Source organism: Catharus ustulatus, chromosome 1 (genome assembly GCF_009819885.2).
Source record: "Catharus ustulatus isolate bCatUst1 chromosome 1, bCatUst1.pri.v2, whole genome shotgun sequence".
In the NCBI taxonomy this organism is placed as follows: domain Eukaryota; kingdom Metazoa; phylum Chordata; class Aves; order Passeriformes; family Turdidae; genus Catharus; species Catharus ustulatus.
In genome coordinates, this window is record NC_046221.1 from 147,140,867 (window position 1) to 147,166,743 (window position 25,877).

General features: G+C 36.4%; 1 protein-coding gene across 3 annotated transcripts in view; it reads right to left on the bottom strand.

The window, feature by feature from the left end:
- Nucleotides 1–25,877, bottom strand: part of LOC116996510 (CUB and sushi domain-containing protein 3-like) — a 614,657-nt gene that overhangs the window by 499,898 nt on the left and 88,882 nt on the right. For all 3 annotated transcript variants that reach the window (XM_033060271.2, XM_033060262.2, XM_033060252.2), the window contains exon 3: nt 1,383–1,495. In XM_033060271.2, coding sequence (XP_032916162.1) covers nt 1,383–1,495 — 113 coding nt within the window. The remainder of the gene's footprint in view (nt 1–1,382; nt 1,496–25,877) is intronic.

Consider the following 25,877-nt stretch of genomic DNA (forward strand, 5'->3'; position numbering starts at 1 on the left):
ATTTTTAATAATGCTGCTGAACAGTTACCAAATGCTTGAAAAATTAACAGATTGCAGAGTAGCTATAATCTAGACAAAACCAGTTACACATAGCCTGAATTTCTCTTTTCTAAATTACCTCTTTTTTATGTGCAACCTCCCCCCCACCAAGAAAAAAAGATAATGTATCATCATTTCATCTATTTTCTCTATAACTCAACGAACAAGAAGGCTTAAAAATTGTTTTATGTTTTTCATTTCATGTTTTTATATATAGGAGGGAATTTCTACATGAAGTAGAATTCTAATGCATCATACCTGAAGGTAAACTATTATCAATGGCTGAAGACATTTTATTACAGAGTGATTCTGGGCTGTATTTCTACAGCAACTCCTCATTTCATTATCCATTTTTTGATAGTTTCCTAGCTATCAAAATGTAACTCATCTAGTTAATTTTTCAGATTAATGTCTATTGCAGATGGGACCAAGTAGGATAAAACAATGGCCTCAGAACTTCTCCAGGCAGTTTACTATAGCTCCAGCTTTGCTGACAGAAACACTTAATGGAAACAGAAAAATCTAGTGTCTTAACCAAGTGGTTTTTTTTTTTAAAAAGGGGGGTGGGGGCAGGGAGTGGAATACAAAAAGGAAAAAAAACAAACCACAAAACACTATAGCAAAGAGAATGAGGCAAACATTTTCTGTTTATGTCCTATAAAAACTTGTTAGACTTCATAGTCCCTGGACCAAGAAATGGGTTTAAAAAATGAATGCATGATATAAACCTACTCTTCAAATACTACAGTACTGAACTTGGTCATGAACAAGATCCTTCCTGGAACATACATATACAATAATATGAACTTCTGTACTTCAGGAATATATATTCCAGCTCATTAACTTCAGTGCCTTTGTGAAAACTATAGACCATTGTGAAAATTGCAATTGAGAAATAGCTTTATGTCAATTCAGAGAATGTAGTCAGCGTTTCTCCTATGCAAACATATAAGAAGGAATCCATCCATAAAACTTGCAGATGCCACTATCCAGTGAAATTCAAGACTAACTAGTAATGTCTTGACATTAATTTGAATAAGCATGCGTCAGAAGGACCAGAACAATAACAATTAAGTTTTTCAGAATTAAAAGAACTTGCCATTATTAGAGTTCATAAAATACTTTTGTCTGGATGGGACTACAGATTGTAGTTTTAAATATTTTGGCTTGAGATATGGCTCTATGCATCTATGAGTGATTACATGAAAAGCAAATATTGTAACTTGGATAAGGTTATATATGCGTATTTTTTGCTTATTTCTGTGGGATGTTTAAGGTTTATTTTTTTTATGTAGAGAGACCAGAGAGAATAAAACCCGAATATATTGTTAAAAATGTCTTACCTTCATAGTAAACTTTAAACCCATGAGCACTAACTGCAAAGTCACTTGTCAAGCGCAGTGAAAATACAGATTTTGTACTTGTCACAGGTGGAGGAAGATGAAATCCTGTTAACCTAAGAAACAAAAAAGCACAATTCATGTTTAATTGTTCGGTAAATAAAACTGTGTGTGACAGATGGCTGTTCCAAATAATATTTAAACATGGAAACGATAACTGCCTTAAAATTATGTAGCTTGCATTACTTGAAAAAAAAAAATTATTTAGTAAAAGAGGAATTAATAGAGAATCTGTCTTTGAAGGACACTATATTTAGTATAGATGATAGTAAGACATAGAAACTGGTCTTAAAAACAGTTCAGACCACCAGTAGCTGAAAGAATAAAACAATCAAAGAAATCACAACACACCGGACAATTTATACTCTTTAGAGTCACATTCAAAAATGTATTGCACTATATATCTTACACAGGCTTCTGCTAAAATTTGTAGTAGCTGAATTTTTCCACAGGAATATAATGAAAGAAAAGGACCATGATTCACTTTAATAAGGGAATTTAGTATTATTTAAACTGTGCACTTTAGCCTCAAAGAAGAAATTTCTGATTTCAACTTGAAGAGCAGCATCACTGTGAAATAATAAATCCATACAAAATGGTCTCTTGAAAGGAATTACAGAGTCATTAAGGTTTTCCTTTTTGCTGTTTTTATACTTGCTTTTTTTTTTTGTTTTATTAAAACCTCTGTGTTTGAGACACAAATGAAAGAAAAAAATTTGCGTACTCACCACTGCTGATAAGCTCTGCTGATACCCACTTCTACATATTCATTTGATGTACATATGACAACACTTATTTTCCTCAGTTTTAGGAGAATAACCTCATCAGTGTTCATATCAGACCAACAAAGCCCATAATATTTAACTGTCAAAAATGCGTAAAGAACCGGTTAAAGAATTTAGCTATGTACACACGCCAGTGAAGTCAGGCATACCTTTGGAACCCAGTTAGCCACCTATGGTGAATTGTGTAGCAGATATATTTTATTACTGATTGAGATTAATTTCATTTGTTTATAGATAAGCCCTTTTTCACATTTTCCTTTGAACTTAGAATGACAGAAAAATTTAGGTCAAAAGGGACCTGTAGAGGCCACATAGCCCAACCTACTGTTCAAAGTGGGGTAAAAGTCAGAGTTAGTCTAGGTTGCTGAAGACTTAAATTTTCTTTTTTCATTGTTAGAACAAATTCACTGTGAGTTTTTGTTTGCTAGGAGATTTTTGAGTTCGGTTTAGTTTTTAATTTTGGTTTGGATTTTTTAATACAAATAAATATACAGCTACGTAGGCTGGTCTTTAGCACACTTTAAGAAATCCATAAACTCTGATAATTTTACTGGAAGAGATTATATATATTTTTAATTTTGATTGATGTAGTAAAAAAATGGTGTTTACTGCTGTTTTAATACATTTACTGCTGCTTATTCTGAAATTCTGTCTCAGTCCTCTTCTGAAATCAACTGATAAGTTATGTCCTGCCACTATCAGCATTTCTAGTCTCATCAGAGGGAAGGATATAGAGTGATGAGAAGCCCAGAATTCAAAAGGTCAGGAAATTATTTGCTAAAAAATACTTTAATTGCAATATTGGCATTTATTTAATGTTTTACTTATTTTTAGCTGTAAGATACCTTATATAGATGCATTCTATATAGTGTATCAGTAATTTACCATGAAGCTTATTTGCTTCATGGGAATAATAAAATGTTTTATATTTTGCTTTGATCTCCACACACTTCGTGTCCTTAACAGATACTGTAAATTAATGGGTATTATATAGATGCTTTTGGAAATCTTTGGAAAACAAAACAAAATTAAAACCAAAAAAAAGGAAAATAAAAAAAATAATAACTTCCTCAATACAATAGCCAATTTATGCCATTGATTACAGTCATGACAGATATGAAAGCCAAATGATAATATTACTCACATCACATAACCAGAAAAATGAAAAACATGAACGAAAGAAGCAAAGACCCTGGAAGAGATATATATTCACATATTTATATGCAGCAAGTCCTCAGAGGGCATGTTTACAAAGCTCTTCTTTGTTTTGTCATTGGTATGTTTATGAATAATATCATTAAAACAAGACTAAGGACCTTACGTAAATATGAAAAGATGGAGGATTATGTACAGAATATTTGTAATTCAGGAAATGCATTTTATATTTGATTAGGAAGGAATATTTTTGTTATATTAATAAAAAAGTACAGTAATTTCACAACTATAAGGTGCACCCTATTGACTAAATTTTTCCTCCGAACCCGGAAGTGCGCCTTATAGTCCGGTGCGCCTTATATGATGTACAAAGTTGCGACATTTGCCACCTCGGAAGTGTGAATCGCAATGGGGGGGCGGTGCCACAGGAATGCTGAGTCATGAGGAGGGGGCGGGAGCGGGTGGCCACGGCTGGCAGAAGTTGCAAGGGGAGGGAGGGAGCTGCCGTCGGCCCCGGCGGAACAAGAAGCTGGGCGGCGCCACCCCGGGCGCGGGGGCAACGAGAAGCCGGGCGGTGCTGGCCCCGGCCCGGGGGAAGTGAGAACCCGGGTGGCCCTGGCCCGGGCGCGGTGGGAACGAGAAGTGTGAGCCCGCAACAGCCCCGAGCAGAGCCTGCGCGGCAGCAGCATTGGAGCAGTGGTGGTGCGGCCCAGGCAGCCATGGCAAAGCGGAGGCAGCGAAGCCCCTGCGGCTGCTGAAAAGTGGCGCTGGCCAAGCCCCTGTGGCCGCGGCAAAGCAGCAACAAGCGGTGCAGTCGCGGAGAAGAGGCGAGAAGCAGTGCAGCTGCCGGCCGGGGGGAAGCTGGGACGCAGCGCGGCCACGCAGTGGGAGCCAGGAGCTGTGCCAGCCGGTGCCAGGGGTGGGCGGGAGTGCCGCGGCCTGCTGCACGGGGAGGGCACCTGGGGCTGCATTTAAACGCTACACGATCTTTGAAAAATGTTTGCAAATTGAGCACCTGCCAGGAATTCCTTACTTATTCGTTACTTTGCGCGGCTCCTCACTGCAAAAAAAAAGCATGCCTTATAGTCCGGTGCGCCTTATATGATCTACAAAGTTGCAAAATTTGCGGACTCCTGGGGGGTGCGCCTTATAGTTTGGTGTGTCTTATGGTCTTGAAATTACTGTAATAAAATGCTTACATCTCCCTAACAGGCATATGAATAATTTTTAATAAGTTAATATCAGTGCATTGGTAAGGATCAACATTTTAAAATAAACTGGCCTAATGTTAAACCAAACCAATAGGTTTAGCTGTATCACTTTATGCACTCAATGATTTTAAAGAATTCTGGGTAGAAACATATATCCATCAGAAAAGAAATGCACAGTTATCCCAAAATATTTAATTTTATGAGCGGTACATAGACACAGCTTAGATCGGTAGTGGATTTTTTAAATGAACACATGTGTTACTAGCATAGTAAACATTACAGCTCCTGATGCAAAACAGATCATTATAAGAGCCGTTGGATGCCATTTAACTTTCAGCAGTGGGCCTTTTATAACCATCATTACTTTGCATTTAGTCAAAAAGGATAAGCTTGTTTCTCTAATTTGGTTTCTACACTTCAATTGATATGAAGAAAATAGGAGGTAATATTTTTGGTTTGGTGGATGCAAAATTAGTCAAAAATTTTAATAAGTAAAAACTCAACATGCAAATATGACTCTGTAAAATACTACAGGTTTTTAGAAAGAACTGTAATTTAATTCATTCTGACTATTGAAATAACCTATATATTTGAGTATTATTCATTAGGTACGAAAGGATATAGACCTTAGAGCTTAAGTCTTATTTTTATGTTAAACTGTACAAGCTGTCATAAGCATTAGCCAGAATAGTTTTCATTCCCATTTAAAATGAAACATAGCAAGCACATCAAAACTGCAGGAGAGAGATGGCAGGTAAGCAGCAAAATACCTATAAGATAATGTGTGCGCGCAGATCAGACTGTTACTTATTCAGATCAGTCTAAATGTCCAACTAAATGTTAGGCAACTAAATGTCTAACTGAGTACACTGGTAAAAGTGAAAGTTAAGGTGGAAAAATTATGCAAAATAAGCAGTCATCTCATTAAGCAGATATCATATGCATATTAAACACATTTAAAATTTAAATTTACTCTAGTAGCTGAGGTTTTCTTATCTACAGCAATTTTGCATCTTACATTCCATTTGCATATCTCATTCCATTTATATCAACTTTTTTCAAATTTAAAATATCTAATGGAGTTGTTCAGGTAACTCTCTATTGCTGTTTTAGACATGATGAGATATTTGAAACATCAGCATAGAGTTGGTAGGTCTGACATTGTACCAGCACAAGATCCTCGTGCTTCTGGAGAGATGGAAACCAGGCAGGACACGCCTGCATCTTTTGCTAGGCTCTTCAATCAGTCCTTTAATAGTCTACCACTTTGACAGAAAAAAAAAAAAACATTACAAATGCACTTTTTTCTTTTTCTTTTTCTTTTTTTGTGGGTTTATCTTTTCCTTTTCTTTTTTCCCTTTTTAATTTTGGTAGTGTTCTCTGATCTCATTAAGAGATGCCATAAGTACCTGATATTGCCTTGGGTAGCTGTGGGAATCCATGGGAATTAAAAGACAGAGGTTTTCTCTTTCAACAATTTAAAAACCCAAATTTTAAATTGTGACATTCTACTTCAGTATTTGATTTTGATGATGCTGTTTAGCTACAGAATGTTATCAAACAGAGAACAGTGATACAAATTTGTAATTGAATACACTTCATATGAATGAATATATTTGGTTTTTTCTTTGTGGTGTGTCTAACCAGCTTGCCAGGCACCTAACACCCACAGGGAATGGACACATTTTGTATGTAGTGCAAAGCTCCAGATGTTTCTGAGAGCGTAGGAAAAGGTTATGTGTTATTTTTATTTATTCAACTTTTCTATGTCAGAAAGACCAGATGCCATCCTGAAATTCTAAAACTCCAGTAGAAAATATGGTGAAATTAAATATATCATTTGGAGACACAATATGCATTCAGTATCTATATATTACTTGCATGCAAAACTACAATGCTATGCAGTTTCAGTAACATGACTCTGGAAATGTCTTTACAATCGTCTCAGAGTATAAGAATGGAAAACTGAAACACCCATTGCCTTGGAACCAGAGAAAAGGACATATGAGAGTTACATGCTTAAATTACTCCATGTAGACCCAAGACTGAGGAGAAGAAAATCATCACCGTCATACTCTTTGACAAAGAATTAATCTTGCTGGTTGTTTGCCATAACTACCCCATGGTACCATCTTTATCCTCCCAAGGAAAATCAAAGCGGCTAAGGATCCAAATGGTCATCAAAAGAAACCACAGAACACCACCAGAGAAAAGAGGTAGATTCTAAGAGGATTCCGTATAATTTTAACTTTATATTTCACATGAGTAGTTACTTTGAGTACGAGTGTTAGAAAAATTGTAGGCAAATTAGTAGCAGTAGTTGTTACATTCACTGCTATCTTTTCATTTATTAAGACTTCTTGGTGAAATAAGACAGATTTTGAGTCCTCAGATGTCTCTAAGTATTCAAGGTGCAAGTGCATAAAATGTCTTTATGTAAAAATAAAGTAACTAAAGGATGCCTTTTTCCAGGTAAGAGACTAGCTTTGAAGGAATGTGTGTCTTATGTGTCTTCTCACTCCATCCTTACTTATTTTTTCAGTAATGGAAAAAGTCAAATGGAGTCTGAAACAAAACATTGTCTTGCATTCACAGGAATTTCTAAATATTCTTTCACCATTAATTAAAATATAATAAATTCTAAGTAGTAGTGATAATGTTTGAACCTATATGAAAATTTGTAGCAATATTTTTGGCATTGTAAATGATTGAAAATAATATAATTATTTTCTTTCAAACATGTCAGTTACAGTCTGTGTCCCCATGTCTTCTCCTCCTGCAGGTTACTATCCTGTATTCCCATGCTAAAGATTCAAAATAAGAAGGCACCTATATTAAACAGTTGAATGTCTGTTTTCGTTTTCTAAGTATATTTTAAAAGACTGCTACTCCAAGATTAATTATAACATATTTTAATCTCTCCCACAGTCTTTTTTCAATCACATATGACAAGTTTAAAATGACAAATTATCTCAGATGTGTGGTTTCCAAGATTTTAGAGCTCTGATTGGAAATTTTTGCAGTTTGTTCAATCATTTGTTTTCTGCTTTTATTTTTTACTTTTTCACTTTAAGCTGCATACTGAACTTTAAACTCATCAACCCTCAAGGAAGACCAGCTCCCAGCTTCAGGATCTAAATAGAGCAATCATTTCATAATTGCAAAGTTAAAATTATGGAAAGAAATCTTGATTAGTCATGCAAAAGTGCTACTAGATAAACTGTTTACTTAAGACTGTGATGTGATAAATGACTCTATTTCCTCTTTGCCTGCGTGTCTTAGATACTTGCTATTTGACATTGTTTATGCTTTTAAATAGGTAATTTTTAAAAACGTATTTTAATAGCTCTTTGTATTGTTTTGTTTTCTTTTGAGGTTCACAAGATTCTAGTTTTTCTACCATATGAGTTATTTCCAAAGAAAATACAGTTCAAGAATGTTTCAGCTTAGATTGGATTGTATCTGAAGAAATTCACTAAAAAAGTTACTTTAAGTGAATAGCAGTCTCACTTAAATTTTTCATTAGGTCACAGAAATTTTAGAGCAGGAAGAGTTTTAGTTTAATCTGAAAGGTGCAAGAAATGTTTGTCCCTATTTGTGTAAAATGATGCAGAAACATAAAACATGTTAACACACAAAGTTATTGTAACTTTGACTGTAAAATTAAAAAGTGTCAAAGCCTAGACAGTCTCACTTTTAGTTTGATCTCCAAATAACTCTTTATTCTAGTAAAAGAAGATAGATTCTGAAAAAGAATAGGCATAATAAGCAAAATACCAAGTATAAAAGAAAAGTAGGTAAAACAAACTTTTACATAACTTCATTGAGAATCTTCCCCATAAGTAAAGGAAACTTTCTGAAGACAACAGAAATGGAATTTTATTCCATATTTAGCACTTTACAGGAAACTGAGATATCCAATATTTTCAAATAAGAGATAAAATATTCTAATGGGTTTTTCTCATGTCCACTTTTCTTTTAAAAACACTATTCCTTCCACTATGAAATTTTTGTCCTATGGTACATTAAGTTGATAATCTTCAGATAATATTATTCTTAAAATCCATAGCAAATATACAAATGAAGCTTCATCACCAGTGGATTTTTTTCCCATTAAGCTAGCTATAATCCTTCTATCAGTCATTTTATTTGCTGGTATGCCCAGTAGCTTGTTATCTGTTATTTATGCAGACAGTACCAGTCAATACTTAGCAAATAAATTCATCTTGAATTTAGTAAGGTACTGTTGGGGCTTGGTTTTGTTGGACCACATGCTGATGAATCCATTATTAGCTGCTGGAGTCCTGTCTGTGTGGTTTTGTATTCATACACACTTCTATTAATTTTCTAAGTAGCAGATGATTAGATTTAACATCTGACTAGCCTGATGCTACACTGATTCAATTTCAAATTTAGTGAGATCTTTTGCCTGCCAGATACTTGTTTAACATTTTCCCACTAGCTCTAATTATTATTAAAAAAAAAAAAGTCCTCAACAGAAGGGTTTGCTTATTTGCATTTTCTAAGATAAAACCATGATCGTCTCACCCAATTTGCTGCTGCATTTTCTGTGGCCAGCGTCTACTCAACTAAAATAACAATAGTCTTCAGTATTTTTTCCTAGATGCAATTTTGTTTTCATTGAATACTAATCAAACCTTTGGTTCTGATGACCATATCCCCCTTATTTCTGTGTGTCATGGCATTTTCTTATTTTGCATGTCAAGATATTAAAGAAAATATATTGTTTCTTAATAAAGCATGGATTTTAAATGTTGATCGTATCCAATTTGATAACCCATATTTTGGGATTTAATTTTTTTGGCTGCCGTCTTTCATGAGAACACAAAATCTCGCATCTTTCAGTCTGTTCCGTGACATTTTTTTTTTCTTTGTCCCTTCCATAAGAATTCATCAGACATGTAAGTAAGCATCTGTGCCGATTTTGACTGGGGTAGAGTTAATTCTCTTCACGCTGATTAATAAGGGCTATGTTTCATATTTGTGCTGAAAACAGTGTGGGAATGCAGGGATGTTCTTGATCTTGCTGGACAGTGCCTTTGCTGTTTCCCTGCTGAGGAGTAGGCTGAGGGTGAATGGGAAGCTGGGAGCAAACACAGCAGAATAGTTGACTCCAAACAATCCAAGGGACATCCCATACTACATGGTGTCTTGCTCATTATATGAAGCTGGGGAAGAAGGAAGATGTTTGGAATGATGGAGTTTGTCTTCCCAAGTCACCATTACTCCTCATAGGACCCTGCTCTCCTGGAGGTGGCTGAATGTCTGCCTGCCTGTGGGAAGTGGTGAATTAATTCCTTGTTTTGCTTTGCTTGTGTGGATGGCTTTGGCTTTACCTATTAAACTGTCTTTGTCTCAGTCTACAAGTTTTATCACTTTTCCATTTCTCTTCCTCTTCCCACTAGTGAGGGAGTGAGAGAGTGGCTGTGTGGTGCTTAGCTGCCTGCTGGGGTTAAACCACTACAGCCTCTCTGATCTCTAAACAGCAAAATGAGAGTTTACCAGTAGAAAGTTTAAAAAGCTCTGAAAACTATTTAAGGAGCAATAGCAGTCAGCCATAAATGGTAGTCAGTAGAAAAGCTAGGAAAAGCAACGTAATATGCTGTTAAAAACTAAATTTTGCATTTCACTACATTCACTGCATATTCACAAAATATCTTCTATAACTTTAAATATATTATTTAAATATCAACAATGTTTTTAAGTATATGAAAGATTAACCAAATAAATTACTTTCAAAAGTAAAGTCACCTCAATTGATAACTGCAAATATCTTTGCTTTAGAATACAGCTTTTAAAGTGGTCCAGAACATATTAACCTATGCCTCTCCTCCTTCTCAGGAACTGAATCCATATTCCATACACAAAGGCATACAGATCATTCAGTTTGAAGTACATCTCATGCTATTGGATTCCTATATCAAATTCTGCTGCCTGGTACTTGAGATGCAGCTCTAATGATTTTAGGATTTTTTTTTTACTGTCTCCATATCCACTGTAAAGTAGCATGAATGCCACAAAAGAAAGGAGATTTTTTTCACTTCATTAGGGTTTTCCTTTGCAGGTTACCAAATCATCCCAATATATATTTTATATAGATTTTATATAAATATATATGTCATATAAATAAAGACATATCTTTTATATAAATAAAAAAGTTCTTATATTGAAAATATGAAAAATATATGCAGAACTTACTGTAAAAAGACTATTTGGATACAAAAAATATTCATTTCACAACACTAGATAACAGAATATCAAACAAAGTAGGGGCAGGTCTGAGGTCAAAACAGGTTGTTCAGGGCTTTGTGCAGTTAAGTCCTGACAATCTGTAAGGAAGGAGGTGTTGCAGCTTTCTGGGCAGTCAGATCCAGTCCTTAACTGTTCAAGAGACACACTACATCAGATTCAAATTATTCTGTCTGATAACAGCTACTTTGACCTGATCTAAGTGACCACAAATACCACAGGAGAGAGAGCCTTGCCATTCTAACATGCTTAGTCTCATAACACATACCAAGTCAGAAATTGTTGTTCCTCCAGTGATTGTACAGGTACAAAGAATTGGATAACAGGATTCAGGCTTGTTTTAAAAGCCCTGTAAAATCTCTGTAAAGAATTCTTTTTCACAGCCTTTATGATAAATTAAGTCATAGAAGCACAGAAATCTCTGGGTTGTAAGACACTTTCAAGGGTCATCTAGTCCAAGTCCTTTGTGATAAGTGGAGACATTCAACTAGAGGATGCTGCTCAGAGCCTCATTCAACCTTACCTTGAACATTTCCAGGGACATGATATCTACCACTTCTCTAGGCAATCTGGCCCACTGTTTCACCACTCTTACCATAAAATATTTCTTCATTATATCTAATCTGAATATAACTTCTTTTCCTTTAAAACCATTAAGCTTTGTCCTATCACTACAGGTCCTACTGAGACCCTGTTCCAGTCTTTCTTAAAAGTCCCCCTTAAGCACTGAAAGACCACAATAAGGTGTCCCTGAAACCTCTAACTGAGGGGAGAGGAAAAAACCCAAATCTTTGATAGTATTCCCACTGTTTATTTATTACATAAATTTTACAAGAGTATTTCTACACCAAGGAGGTGTACAAAATATATCAAGTACTGTATTAATTGCCAGTTGAGGGAGTAGATTGTCCCATATTATTCTTCACTGGTGTGGCCTCAACTTGAGTACCATGTGCAGTTTTGGGGACCACAGTATAAGAAGGATATTAAGCTATTAGAGAGAGCATCTAAGGGAGGGAAGTAAAGATATTGAAGGACCTTGAGGGAAGCCATATAGGGAGCAGCTGAGGTCACTTGGTTGGTTCAGCCTGGAGAAGAGGAGACTGAGGAGAGACATCACTGCAGTTACACCTTCCTCAGGATGGGAAGAGGAGGGGCAGGCACTGATCCCTGCTCTGGGGTGACCAGAGACAGGACTCAAGGGAACAATGATTCTATGATTCTACTTGCACACAAAAGCATCCTACTTTCCTTAGTTTATAGTATATGTTTGGGGTGGGTTTTCTGAGTTACTTTTCATTTTCCTTATCTAGCTAGAACAATAAAAAGAAAGCAAGTTCTACATTTTTTTTAAAAAAAGACAATATTTCAATATTAGTACACCACAACATTTCTTAGAGCAAAATAACACTGCCTACATCTTATATATGAATTTAAGTTTCTGAAGATTTGAGAATTCTGTATCTAATCTAATGGATGACATCAACAATATTTCCATTATATCTTTCTGATGGCTCTTCCAACCGCCAGAGTAAAACTAACCTCCCACTTACTCTTCCATGCCTTGGCCTTTTCTCACATCCATGTTTTATGCCCCCACCTATGCAACTGTACCTTCTTGAGCTTTGAGCAGAAAAGACTATATCCTAATAGCAAGTTCAAAGAATCACAAGGGTTAAAAATACAGCAAACATTAGTAGCTAATCCAAGTGAAGATCAAATAAACTCCAAAAGAATTCTGATTATTTGGATCACACAATCACTCATGGTGGTGATCAGTCTCTCACCTGTTATATACTCACACTTAATTAAACTGAAAAGTTTACTGGTAAGATGAAGTTCAATTACCTTGTTGAACAAGTTGCTCAACTAACCCAAAGGTTTAAAAGTATTCAGGAATGTACTGGACATTTAAGTAATTTCAGAGTTCAGCAATATATCACTGATAGAATTGCTAAAGCAATTCACAGGATATGAAAATCCCATGATTCAGGAAATCAATCAATTTTTAGGCAGTGAATTAAACTAAGGCTCTGTAATGTGCAAATTTCATCAATATACTGGATTCTGGTGTATAGGTAAGATCTCATCTTTGTCTTGACCCAGGAGTTTTTTCATCTTATTTTCTCTTGCTGTCCTGCTGTTGAGAGAGAGTGATAGAATGGCTGGTGGGCATCTGGCAGCCAGCCAAAGTCTATCCAGCACAACCTCCAATGTTTTTTCTTACACACCAATTCAGAACAAACATCTTTTAAACCTCAGGTGTGTGTTAGAAAAGGATTACACTTATCTACTGAGTAATAGACAATTAAGTTCAATTCTCTTTAGGGTTTATGTTTTTGAATGTGTTTGTGTACGTTCATTTGTACATGTTGAGAAGTTAATAAAGGTGTTGAATTGCAGTTGACAGTATTGCAAGGTTGAACTTCAACATCCTGGTAAAATTCAGCTTATCTCTGACCTTTCAAATTTCTTTCTAAAGAAACAGTTACTTACCCATTGAATCAGGAAGAAAATAAGAAATGTAAAGGCTTCCTTAAGAGTATTCCAATTAAAATATGAATAAGAGTAACTCCTAGAATTTTTTTATATGTCTATCCAATTGCTTTAAAATAAACAGAATTTACAGTAATTTCACGAATACAAGCCGCACGGACTATAAGCCGCATCTCTGGGTGTCAGCAAACATTTTGTTCATTTCGTTCTTTGTCCATAAATAAGCCGCACCTGAGTATAAGCCGCTCTGTCGTTCACAGCGAGGACCCGCGTGCAATAAAGTTGCCAAATACTAACAGAACCGTGGCATGGTGGGGGGTTTACTGGTTCAGCTAAGGCTGTGCAGGCTCAGCCCGCTCGGGGCTGCTGATGGGGCCAGGTGGCCCAGCTCGGTGGGGCCACTCAGCGGGGGCGCTCGGGGCCAGCTGCCACTGCGCTCGCTCGCCCTGGCCCGGTACTGCGTCGTGGTGGCAGGCGGAGATGGAGTACCCCCGCTCCCGCGGCGGGTAGGGATGGAGCACCCCCGCTCCCGCTGCGGTGGCGGAGGGCGGGGACGGAGCCTGCCTGCTCCTGCCACGGCAGGTAGGGGCAGGAGCTCCCCGCTTACCCCACGGGCCGCGGGGATGGCAGCACGGAGCCCCCACCTCCTCCCCAAACCATGGTGATGTCAGAACAGAGCCCCCTGCCTCTCCCCCGCCTGAAGGAGGGAACTCCCCTGCCTCCCTCCCTCCCACTGGGCTGCCGGCACTGAGCTGGCCCCACCAATTTGTAACAATCGCGAAATCCTGGGTTTTACTGGCAGGTGCTCGGCTCGGCACCCTGGCTGGCACTTCTGGGGTTGTAAATGTCAGAAAATTATTCACATATTAGCCACTCCTGAGTACAAGCTGCATTTCCGGTGTGGGAGCAAAATCTTAGTCAAAATGGTGCGGCTTGTATTCGTGAAATTACTGTAATAATCTATGAAACAGCAAACTTGAGCAGAAGTGGTCAACTAGATTCAAGTTTTACTCGTGCTGAAAATAGTATTAAAAATATACTTTGTTCAACAAGTCATTAACGAATTGACATATGATTTATGAACTAATTTATTTTTTGTCAAATTATAATTTTTCCTTGTCAAAATGCAAAACTGCTCATGCAATCTATTATTTTAAAATAATGGTCATAGGTCAAGGCTGAACACTGTTAATTGAGCAGCTGCTTTGAACTAAACAATACAGTACTCATGAGGTTCTGGTATGATCATTATATTCTGTACAAAACATGTTTCTAAAAACTGCCAAAATCCATTATCAGTGCAAAGCTTTTATTATACAACTCTCCACTTTTTTCTATAATCAGAAATGAAACAGATTTTATAAATTATTATCTTGTCTAAAGCAGTCAATTTGTTTTAAGACATAAAACTATCAAGAACTTCAGACAAGTTAGAAGAACCAGATATTGCACTACTGTACAAATAGGTTTTAAAAATCTTTAGGATGTGATTTGCCTGCCTCTTGGAGAGGAAAACTGATAAGAACAAAACATATCAAAACAATAATCTTTAGAGAATTTGAAGGTATCCTAGGTCCTTAAAGTAACTAGAATTAAAAAAAAAAAACAAAAACAAAAAAAATTAAGCAAGTAGTACATATTTTTAAACTTGAGCAGCTGGAACACTGTAACAATATAGTTTATTTCCCTCATCTTAAAGCTGTCTAAAGATCTACAGTACATTTTAGCACATCTTGGAGCTTTCAAAGCACCAAAGGAGAGGAACTTGCTCCTTCCAATTTTCCCAGAGTTCTAACACTGACTTCACACTGGTTCTAGTCATTTGCACCCTTCTCTCTGAATTTATTTAACCACTCCGATGAAGAACTATTGCTTTAAAAATAAACCTGTGTCAATGCAGTTAGCAAAGGGAAGCATATCCTCAAAGTGGTATGCCTGGTAAGTGCCAGAGCCAATGGAAAAAAGAGAAGCCAAAGTCAGAGGAACACGGGAGACGGGTTTGCTTCTGTGAGTGACAACAAGCTTTTAGATGAGTTGGACTATCTTTTGTAACTTTGCCTTAATGTGTGAAAATAGCAAATATGGAAAGGAGAGATGCCATATTTTGTTTCTCACTGTTTTAGGTGCCAGGAACTTCCAGAACAGCTTCAACTTATACTAAATATTCTGTATCATTTTGGGATTCATCCATGAGCAAAAGGCTTGTGACATTATCACCACACTCTTTATTCCTGGTTCTGGTATAGATAAATATGTAGTAGCAGGCCATGTAAAAGAGAACAAACTATATGCATAAATTTCAGAATCTATGCTTTAAATATGAAAAAAATCAGTCTTTCAAATCCAAGTAATGGCAACAAATAGAATAAAACCAACTGATTCATCAGATGAATTAGCTGCAATACCTAAAAATCCCAAGCAAAAAAAAAATTCTATGGATTTAATTTCATTCATTTTCTTCCAGAAAACTTTCACTGAGTCAGAAAAAACTTAATTTTCTCACAGGCCCCTGTTCACTTTAAAGGAGAACATATAAGCAGAGTATGCCAGAAAGAGCAAGAGAAGGAAGAGAGGATGCTAGAGTAAAGGTGTCTCTCCTCCAACACTGGGTTTGTCTATCTTTATACTTAGAGGTCTGGAGCATATGGTGTTTCAAGGCAGAACCTGAACCCACTGCAGTGAAGAAATATGTATGAATACAGTCTTTATTTTTGACCACTCCAGTGAGAAATTAAACTCTGAATTTCTCTGAAATGCCTTTGGAGTTGGGAGAGGTAAAAAAGCAACAAAACAGACAATCAAATTAAATACAAAGTAGTAGATAGGAAAGCTAGGTTATAATGGAAAATATTTTGCATTTACACATCTAACATTTGGGAAAAGACAGATCTAGGAAAAATGGTTGTGGCACTTGTGGTATTTTCTATCCCATCGAACCAGAAATGTGACCTATAATGATCTTCACAAATGCAGTGAAATAAAGGATTCTAAATTAATGTATCTATTGCATAAGTACAATTAATATTCTATATAAACAATATAATTCTATACAAATAATAAAAACACATAATTTTCAGTCTCTTGGAAAGTAAATTATTAATTATATATTGATTATTACATGTGAAACATTGTAAAAAAACTTCTAGCAGGAAAATGAAAGTATTTTTTAACAAAATGATACCTGAGTTTAAAATAGAATATAAGGTCCCATTTCCAAGGGAGAAAAATCTAAATTAAATATTTGGACTTGGAAAACATAGATAATATAACCAAAGTGTGTCAAGTACCTTATTCTAACCAACTTTTCCATAATCTTCCAATAACTGATTGAACAAAAATGAAATACTTCCAAAATGAACTAAGAAATACCACAACAATTTCAGAAAAGATATTTTAAAATATTCTGTTACTTTTGCTGAATTCTGATAAGAAAATGCAACTAGTGGTTGAATTTAGGATTGAATGATAGCTATGGGCACATAAAATTCGTATCTGTAAATAGTTAAGGGAATGACAGGTCTGCAACTAGCATTTATTTTTTAATTAATGGGTTTAAATTAAAATAAAATTATGACATAAATATGAGTCCACTTGGCTGATCCACTTTGCAGCCATCAAAGGACAGGTCATCTGTGTTGATTGTTTGTCAGAGCCACGTTAACTAACATTAACAGAATCAGAGAGTGGAGCACACAAAACTATTAAAAGGAAACAATTGTTACTTCAAACAGGATATATCATAAAGAAAATGAATTGACTACCCACATTTCATACCAAAATTAAGAGCTACAGTTATTTTTTAGTACTGTAACTGACAAAGAAAAGCCTAAGTAGAGAGTTTAAAACTTTTCCATTTTCTTTGCATTTTTTGCATATATGCTTTATAAAAATGTTAAATATTAAGTTCTTCAAATCACTGCATCACATAATACAAAGTGAGATATCAGTTCAAAATTATTCTTCAAACACAAGCCATTTTTACAAGACATAAAGTGAATAGGGCATTTTAGGACATTCAATGTTGATCTTGTTTTGAATATTTCTTGAAATTTTACCTTTAATTCAATATCAAGAATAACTGGCCACTACTCTAAATACCAATGCAAAAAAAAACACTTTAAGAAAACACATTTTTTTACTAAAAAACCCCAACCAAACATACAGCAAAAAAAAAAATTGTTTGTGTGCTGAAGGTTATAATTTATTTTTTTAATCATTCATGTTTTTGATTTGACTTCTTCATTGCTTACTATCAGTTAAAAAAATTTTTACAGCTGCACCTCATAAAACAGTGTTAAGAGCCACTTCCATATATATCTGGAACACATTAGCATAATAATGAAACCTGGTGTTAAAGCATATTGATCAATAACTTAGTGCAGCTCTATATAACAAAATGTTTAAACAAAAAACCTATGTCAAATAATAGACTGGGAAAAATTCCAAACAAACAAGACTTAATTTCCCTAGGCAACCATCAAGAAAACCTTAGATACAGAAAGATTCAGCGTGCTTCACCCAAAACATAGGGCAAGAGAAAAGGTTTAAAACCTATACATAAAACTGCCAAATCATGTCAAATTCAATTCCAAATTTCCCTATAACCAAAGCTGGAAGCCTATCAGGATATTGTTAATTACAGGCCCAAATACTATGAAAGAAAGAAAAACTGGTCTAGAGTTTTTTTCACTTGAGGGATTTTTGTAATTTTGTAGTTTTAATAGTTTAGTTGAAATCCTGGAAAAAAAAAAAGATGGTAAAAAAAAATTACTCACAGATAAAACTGTAAATGGAAATGGTTGTCAAAAAAGAAAATCCTGCGTCAATGATAATTAGGGCGGTCTTAGGTTGGAGAGATATGTATAAAACAATTTAACAGAGGAGCATGCAATGGAATGAAAGAAGAAATAAATTGCAGAAAATAGTTTAATACTGAAAGTAACATTACGAAAAGATGAAGTCAAAAACACATTCAGTACTTCTTTTTCATGCAAAACCATAGTCAAATCCATAGTTTTTCATTTTAACATCAGAAAAGATATCTCCATGTTATTTTTTTTTCCTTCCCTACAACAACAGTTGAATAATTTTTAACATACATCAAGATAATGAGACTTGTCCATAGTATTTATATGTGGAAACATAGTACTTTTTTATAATATTTACTATAGTCCTTCATTTAGGGAAAAAACTTTTAACTGATTTACATAGTGGATAATATTATTTTTCATATTTCTTTGTATTTTGGGCAGTCAAGGTACTCAATTGATTTTGTGTGTGTGTGTGTTTGTGGGTATCAAGGTCTTTTAAAGTATTTTTGCAATTCTGTATTTAAATATATTTTCACTTCCAATATTAATTTGAAATAACAGAGGAAATGAAAATAATTTACAGCCATGATTTTTTTTTCACATGGTCTGATATAATAGGCTTACAATGCAACTACGTAAAAAAATATTTTTACTATTGGCAATATTCAACTTTCTATGAAATAAAATACCTTGATTAGCATATCACTGTGGGTTTTTTTTATCCAGATTATATTTACAGAAGTGGATTATGAAGCAGTATGTAATGAAGGCAGTAACCTAAGAAATTACTTAGCTTCAAATGAGAAAAAACCCAAACTTTACTTTGACTTAATTCTAGATTCTGCCATGACAGGAAACATGTGTCAGTTGTTTCTATTTGAAAATTATGTCCTTTAGCATTTACTGTTTCCTTCAAACTCTATGAATCTTTTTGGAATTATAGATAACAACTTTCTAAATGACAACAGAAATAGTGCAATATATGAAAATTTACAGCACAGAAATAGCCTAAAAATACAGTTGTTATCGCCACTCATGATGTTGACATTTTGGTGTGTGTACAGTTACCTTTACGAGCACATAGGTCTGCTATGCCCTTTACAGCATCTCTTCTCATTCCTCCCATTCTTACTTACATACCATCTCTTCAAAACATTCCTCAATTTTGTACGTATCATTTGCTAGTTAGACTACCACACTACGCCCTCTTCATTTCACTTTTTCCAGTACCCAATATTCCACCCAAATGCATGAACTCTATTCTATATAGATGCTGGTGGGGCGGCTAATACATTAACAAAATTCTAAAAGCTGCCAACATGGAAGTGAGAGCCCGCGGTAGCCCCAAGCCAAGCTGGAGCCCGGCCGGCCCCGGCAGAGGTGGGAAAGCCTGGCAGAGGTGGGGCCAGCAGTGTGGGGGGCGGGTGGCAGAGCCTGAGCCAGCAGGGCGGGGCAGGGGGGCAGCAGAGCCCGGGCCAGCAGGGCGGGGGAGCCCGGGAGAACTGGGGCTAGCAGTGCAGGGGAGCATGGCAGAAGCAGGAAGGCCAGCGGGTGGGGCTGCCTGGCAGCGGGGGAAGCCCAGCAGAATCGGGGCCAGCAGCGTGGGGGAGCCCGGCAGTGCGGGGGCCTGCAGTGCCGGCCAGGGCGAGGAAACGCGGCGGCGGTGCAGACGGGAGGGGGCGGCCGGCGAGCCTGGCGGCGGCAGCCCGGTGGCGGGGCTAGCGAACGCGGCGCGGCCGGCGAGCCCGGCGGCGGGGTTAGCGAACGCGGCGCGGCCGGCGAGCCCGGCGGCGGGGCTAGCGAACGCGGCGCGGCCGGCGAGCCCGGCGGCGGGGCTAGGGAACGCGGCGTGGCGCGGCCGGCGAGCCCGGCGGCGGGGCTAGCGAACGCGGCGCGGCCGGCGAGCCCGGCGGCGGAGCTAGGGAACGCGGCAGCGGGGCGGTGCTGACGGGAGAGGGGGGCCAGCGAGCCCGGCGGCGGCGGCAGTACCACCCGGCCAGCCCCGCCGAGCTGTGGCGCTGAGCTGGGCCACCCGGCCCCGTTGGCAACCATGAGCGGGCCGAGCCTGCCTGGCCCCGCCCCGAGCCAGTAAAGCCCGCTATGCCGCGATCCTGTTACTAATTGGCCAATTTGTGAAAGCTGCGCACGGATTCTCGCGACGAACGAAAGTGCGGCTAATATTCGGGGTGCGGCTTATCTATTGACAAAGACAGCAACATTGTCGAGGCACCGGGGGTGCGGCTTATAATCCGTGCGGCTTGTATTCGTGAAACTACTGTACTTTGGAGCAGCTTTCTCATCAACCACTTTAATCACCTTGTAAAAAATTGTTAAGGAATTGTCCACCTGCAGATTTGAGCAATAAAAGCCTTTATTGGTTTCTTTCAAACCACACTTAAGAATGAACAGCATTTGTCCAAGAAAAGATTCCTCTTTTATAGTATTAGAGAAATCTCAGTTAAACTTTGTCTACTAACATAATTTTGGCATGGCAGATATAGAGACGGTGTCAGCAAGAAAAGCAAATCTACTTTACCTGAAAAGAACTAATATTGTTTAAAACTAGATAAAATACACGTTCATTTCTGTGCACAGCTCATTTCATATTATAAGACAGCATCATTTAATGAAGATTATCTCAGTCCTTTGTAGATATATTACAAACATATAGAAGCTAAATTTTTTATACAACTTGAAAATTAGATGTATAGGATGTATGTTTTACAATGTAAAATAGATGCATATTGAACCATATAAGAAAAGTTTATAATTTCATGGCTGAATTTGTAAATCCTAATGAAAAAGACAATTCTGCATAACTCTCAGTGTTGCTACCTTTAGGTACTGAAGAGTTGCTTTGACTACAGAAGAACTGACATCAGATTTGTAGATAATTTTTTGATGTTGTTAACCCTTAGAAAGGATCTCTGTGGGTTTTTTTGGGGGAGTTTGTTGTGGGTTTTGTTTGTTTTGGTGCTGGTTTTTTTTGTTTGTTGTGTGTGTGTGTATTTTTGGGGATTTTTTGTCTGCTTTTATTTTGGGTTTTATTGGTAGGCAAAGTCTCTTGTCCATATCAACCTATTCAGGGATTTTCAGTATATTATTGACATTAATTTTTTCTTAAGTTCCAAACATCAAAACAATTTGAACAATAAAATATTCACTTCCAACTGTGCAATGTAACAATCTACAGGAGTGTTCTAATTAACGCATATGTCAATATATGCACACAAACATATTTGCACAAAACCTCAAAGGATTCTTTTGGTTCTCTGCAGGCATACTAGTTAAAAAAGAAAGATCATGCCTTTCTTCAAAAATAATATAAATGGTCTACTCCTACAGGAACCAATCATTCAGGGTTTAGTTTAGTAACAATAGCTATATTCTCCAGATATATTCTGATTTAATTATCAACTTTATAAAGTATTTTTATTGATGCAGTTAACTGCAACAATACAAGGTGAAGTTAACTGCAGGTTTAAGAGTTAACTTTCTCCCATGTAAACAGGTCTAACAGTTAGCAAACCCTGTTATAGGATGATACTTTCCCAAAGATTATAACTTTCTGGGACAAGACTATTATTGTGATCATTCTTTTCCTTTTTATAACTGAAACATAGATGGAAAACTAATGGAAACATAGCACTGCATGCTGTGTTATAAATGACCTCCACAACAAAAATCAGCTTTTCTTCCTAGGTTGTTTCAAGTGCCATTAAGCAATTCAGCACCACAAAGAAAATGAATAAGTAAAATGTTTTGTTTCTCAGAAATGACCATACTCATCTCACTATCAAACTGGCAAGTGCACTCATCTTATATGGTGGTTACCAGTTTAAACTAGATACCAGTTTATCCAAAGATAAATAATAAATCTCAGAGTCCATACAAAGAGGTTTTTCTTGCATTACAAGAGTAGTAAACAAGCTAGTCCAATATCTATCAGCTAATTCAGATTAGCTGAACTGGGCATCCAGTTCAGAGAAAGATATCCTATGGAAAGCTGATAATGGGAAAAGTGTCTTCCTAAGGTCAGTTACTAGAAAGTTACCTCCACCTTCAACTATAGCCAAAATTTCAGTTGGTTGCTTGGGTTTCATTTAGTTTGCCTTTGTTTGGGTTTGGTTTTTAAATCCTTACCACTTAACTTTAGATTTCCTTTCAAGCTAACTAATCTTTCTAAACCTACAAAAAAAAACTTGGTTTCCTTGCAGGGACATAAGCATAAATGCAAGAAACAAGTGGCACCTTGTCCAGGCAAACACATTCCCTTATCAGTTTGAATTATCTACCTTTATCAGTATTTAGACTTTTAGCATCATATAAAAATATTCCTAAGAGTGTAGAAAAATTGGTATGTTCTTCAGCTTTGTATTTATAAGCACAATGTCAAATATTTTATTGCCTCAATGCATTTTTTCATAAAGCAAACTTTACTTTTCAGAATAAAAAAAAATCGTTTAAATGTTTTTTCTACCCAGAATACATCTTAGATCTGCATGTCTGTTTACCAATACATTTCATTCTGCTACATTTCTTTCAATTATCAGTTTCTCTTATGTACAAGTTTTGCTGTATTTATTGTTATGTCCCTACCTATTTTCAGTTCAAGATTCTACATATCTTCTGTTCACACCTTTGCAGTATTTATTTTGGTTGTGCAGTGAAAATTTTCCTAGTAAGAATTATTCAGTTCTGTTACCTATCTCATAGTTTTTCACTTTGGTTTCTGGTTCCCCCTTTTTTTAATTGCCTTTGTTCTCTCTTTCTTCTACTTTGGTACACATTCCTGTTGCTTTCTGTATCCTTATCTCCTCATTGGTCTTTGTCTAGGACTTATATCTTTTTTATTTTCTCTTTCTTTGTGAAAGGAGAGTATAATCCAGTTGGGTTTTTTTTACTAGTCCCTAAATTCTCAAATTAAATTCCTTTCTTCTCTTTCCAGGCAAATAACACTGAAGTCTAAAGAACCATGGATCAGCTAAAATAAAAATCTCCATGATAAGAGATTTGAAGTTCTTTCCAAAGTGGAAAATCCCTAATTTGATCCTAATCAGCTCACAATACCTACTCTGGTTGAAAATTTGGACAGGAAGTGAACAGTGATGAAAGAAGAAAAATGTGTATTCTTAAGGCATAACAAACAGCCTGAGCCAAAAAAATTCAGAGCTACACTGGATGATGAAAAATTTTGAGATACAGTAAATGATTCATGGGCTGCCTATCAACAAGTTCTGGTCTACATCAATGTCTAAAAAGACAAACAGGAGAGTGAAAAAGACAACTTTTTGATTTTCAATTGTCAAGGTTAGTTGTGAATGAAGACTGCAACTATTCCACTCTGTCTTAAAGCCCTAATAACCAAACAGTCAGAGAGCTTGTCTCTGCCAGATTTCACCTAGAACCTCACAGAGCTGATAATTTTTCTTTATTTTATTGGTAGTCTGCTAGCTTGAGCAACTGCTACACTAGTAGATGAAAGGTACAGAATTCACTTGGAGTTAGATACTCTAAGTACTGTTTGAAATGGCAATAATCTAAATAAACTGATAAAATACGCTGAAAGGGTCTTTATATGATTTAAGAAATTGTTCGCATGACAAACAACTTAGAAATAAAATAATACACATATATGAAGTAAATTAAATCTACGAAAAACAAAATCTGGATTCAGGAAGAAGAATCAACACACCCTCATGGTATTTTGCCCAGATATGACATTGGCACTAGCTCTGGGCACCCTGCACCGCACCTTGTAGATCACCTAAAGGGAGAGGAAGTGGGAAAACACAGAACAAGTAAAACAAGTCTTAAAGTAAGGAAGTTCTCTAAGTGGAAACCTTGACATAGCAGAAATGGAGGAAGAAGGAGGCAAAAAGCAAGTAAAAAATTTGGGGCTTTTTTTTAACTTCTGGTTTTAATGAGAATCAATATGAGAAAGAGTGGAGCACTTGCTCAGATAATAATAAATAGTGAACATATAAAAATACATAATAGCATTATTATGTAATAATTATGCATAATAGTTTCCCAAAAAAACATAAGGTAAGGAGTTTGGCTGGGAGATAGTAAAGGATTTAATATGCATATAAAGTGTTCATAAATATGAATAAATTTCTATGGGCCAGGAGAAGGAAAGGGTCTGAGTCAGAACAAAAAGCTTAGTGGAGCTACCGGGGTGGTATTAGTTGACAGAACAGAACAGAAAAGCCTAATAGCTGCCTGTTTGACACAGACTGATATCTGTCAGAAGGAGAAACACACATGCATCAGAACAAGAAATGCAAAAGCAAGCAGAATTATTAAATGAGAGCACTGGAAGTTTCTGCTAGTTCCAACACTTATTTTTTTGCTAGCCTTTCTTTTATAGAAGTTTTGTAAGATAAATTTGACAATTTAGCACATGAAAGATGCAAATTATAAGGATTTCACTTTTAAAATAGAAAGTTTTAGAGGCAAAGTCTAGCTTTCCAGAAATATATTTTTTCCCTTTTAAAATTGGGCATTGGTAGAATTTTACTTAATATTATTTATTTTAAGTAAGAACATAAAATTAGTACAGTATTCTTGATTTTGCTTTGGATTTTGTTGTTGGTTTTGTTTATCCAATATCCTGAATGGTTTTCCATAAAAATTAAGATGCAGAGAAAAATAGGGATAATTCTATTACTTCAAAGCTCTAAAGTAATAAAAATCAAAAAAGTAAATTATTCAGAGAAAGCATACCTCAGATTTGTGGTTGGCTTTGAGCTAAAAAGCAGTGTTTGCTTATGCTGTCAGTAATACCTGGCACATTTGTTATGGAGAGACATAGACCTGAGAAAGGTTTCAGGCCAGGAGCAGGCACTGGTGGAGTGCCCAGCTCACCCCTATGGGTGTTCCCTCACCACCTGGGAAAGCACTGGTTCTGCTCCTTGTGTGGTCCTGCAGACCACAGGGACAGGTCTAACTCCTATGCATGGTCAGACAAGCCAGTTTGGTCCTTGTTCTGGCAGGTTTGATGGTTTTCCATGCCCTTCTTAGTTACCATAGCCTTGCCCCAGAACCACATAGAGAGACAAATCACTACCTGCAATTGTAACAGTTTTTGATATGAATTAATATTAAGAATTAATTGCAATTTTGCATATTTTGGTCATTTTTTTCTCTGCTTTTATCAAAGTTGGATCAAATAAATTAATTTCAATTTTATAGTCAGTATTAGTCTGTTGGTTAAGTACCAAATTCAAACCTTTGGAAGCACTTGATTAAGGACCCAATACCAAACTATATTTAACACTAAGAGCATGCTAAAATGTTAAAGATCTACTTATTAATCTACTGATTTTTTTTTCCTGTGTAAGGGGAGTAAATGTTAAAAATGTAGGCATAATCATGGAGTCAGATGTTTTAGGAGAGCAATTCACCAACAGAAAAGATAGCAGATGTCTCCTGTAATTTCAGTTAATTTCTCCTATTCAGCTCAGCAGCACTGATCAGGTAACCTGTACATTTAATCCTTGGTGGTCTCAGCAGGGAGTGTAGATGAAAGGATGATTTATCTTGCTTAAATACAAGAGATTAAAAACTATGAGTATTAACTCCCCTTTTAAACACTATGTTTAAAGCTTCCTTCTATTAAAGTTCCTGAGAGAAAATTAACTACAAGTCACAAGAGAAAGGACTTTAATATAATTAAATCTTTGGACATGGTGATGTTATCAACAC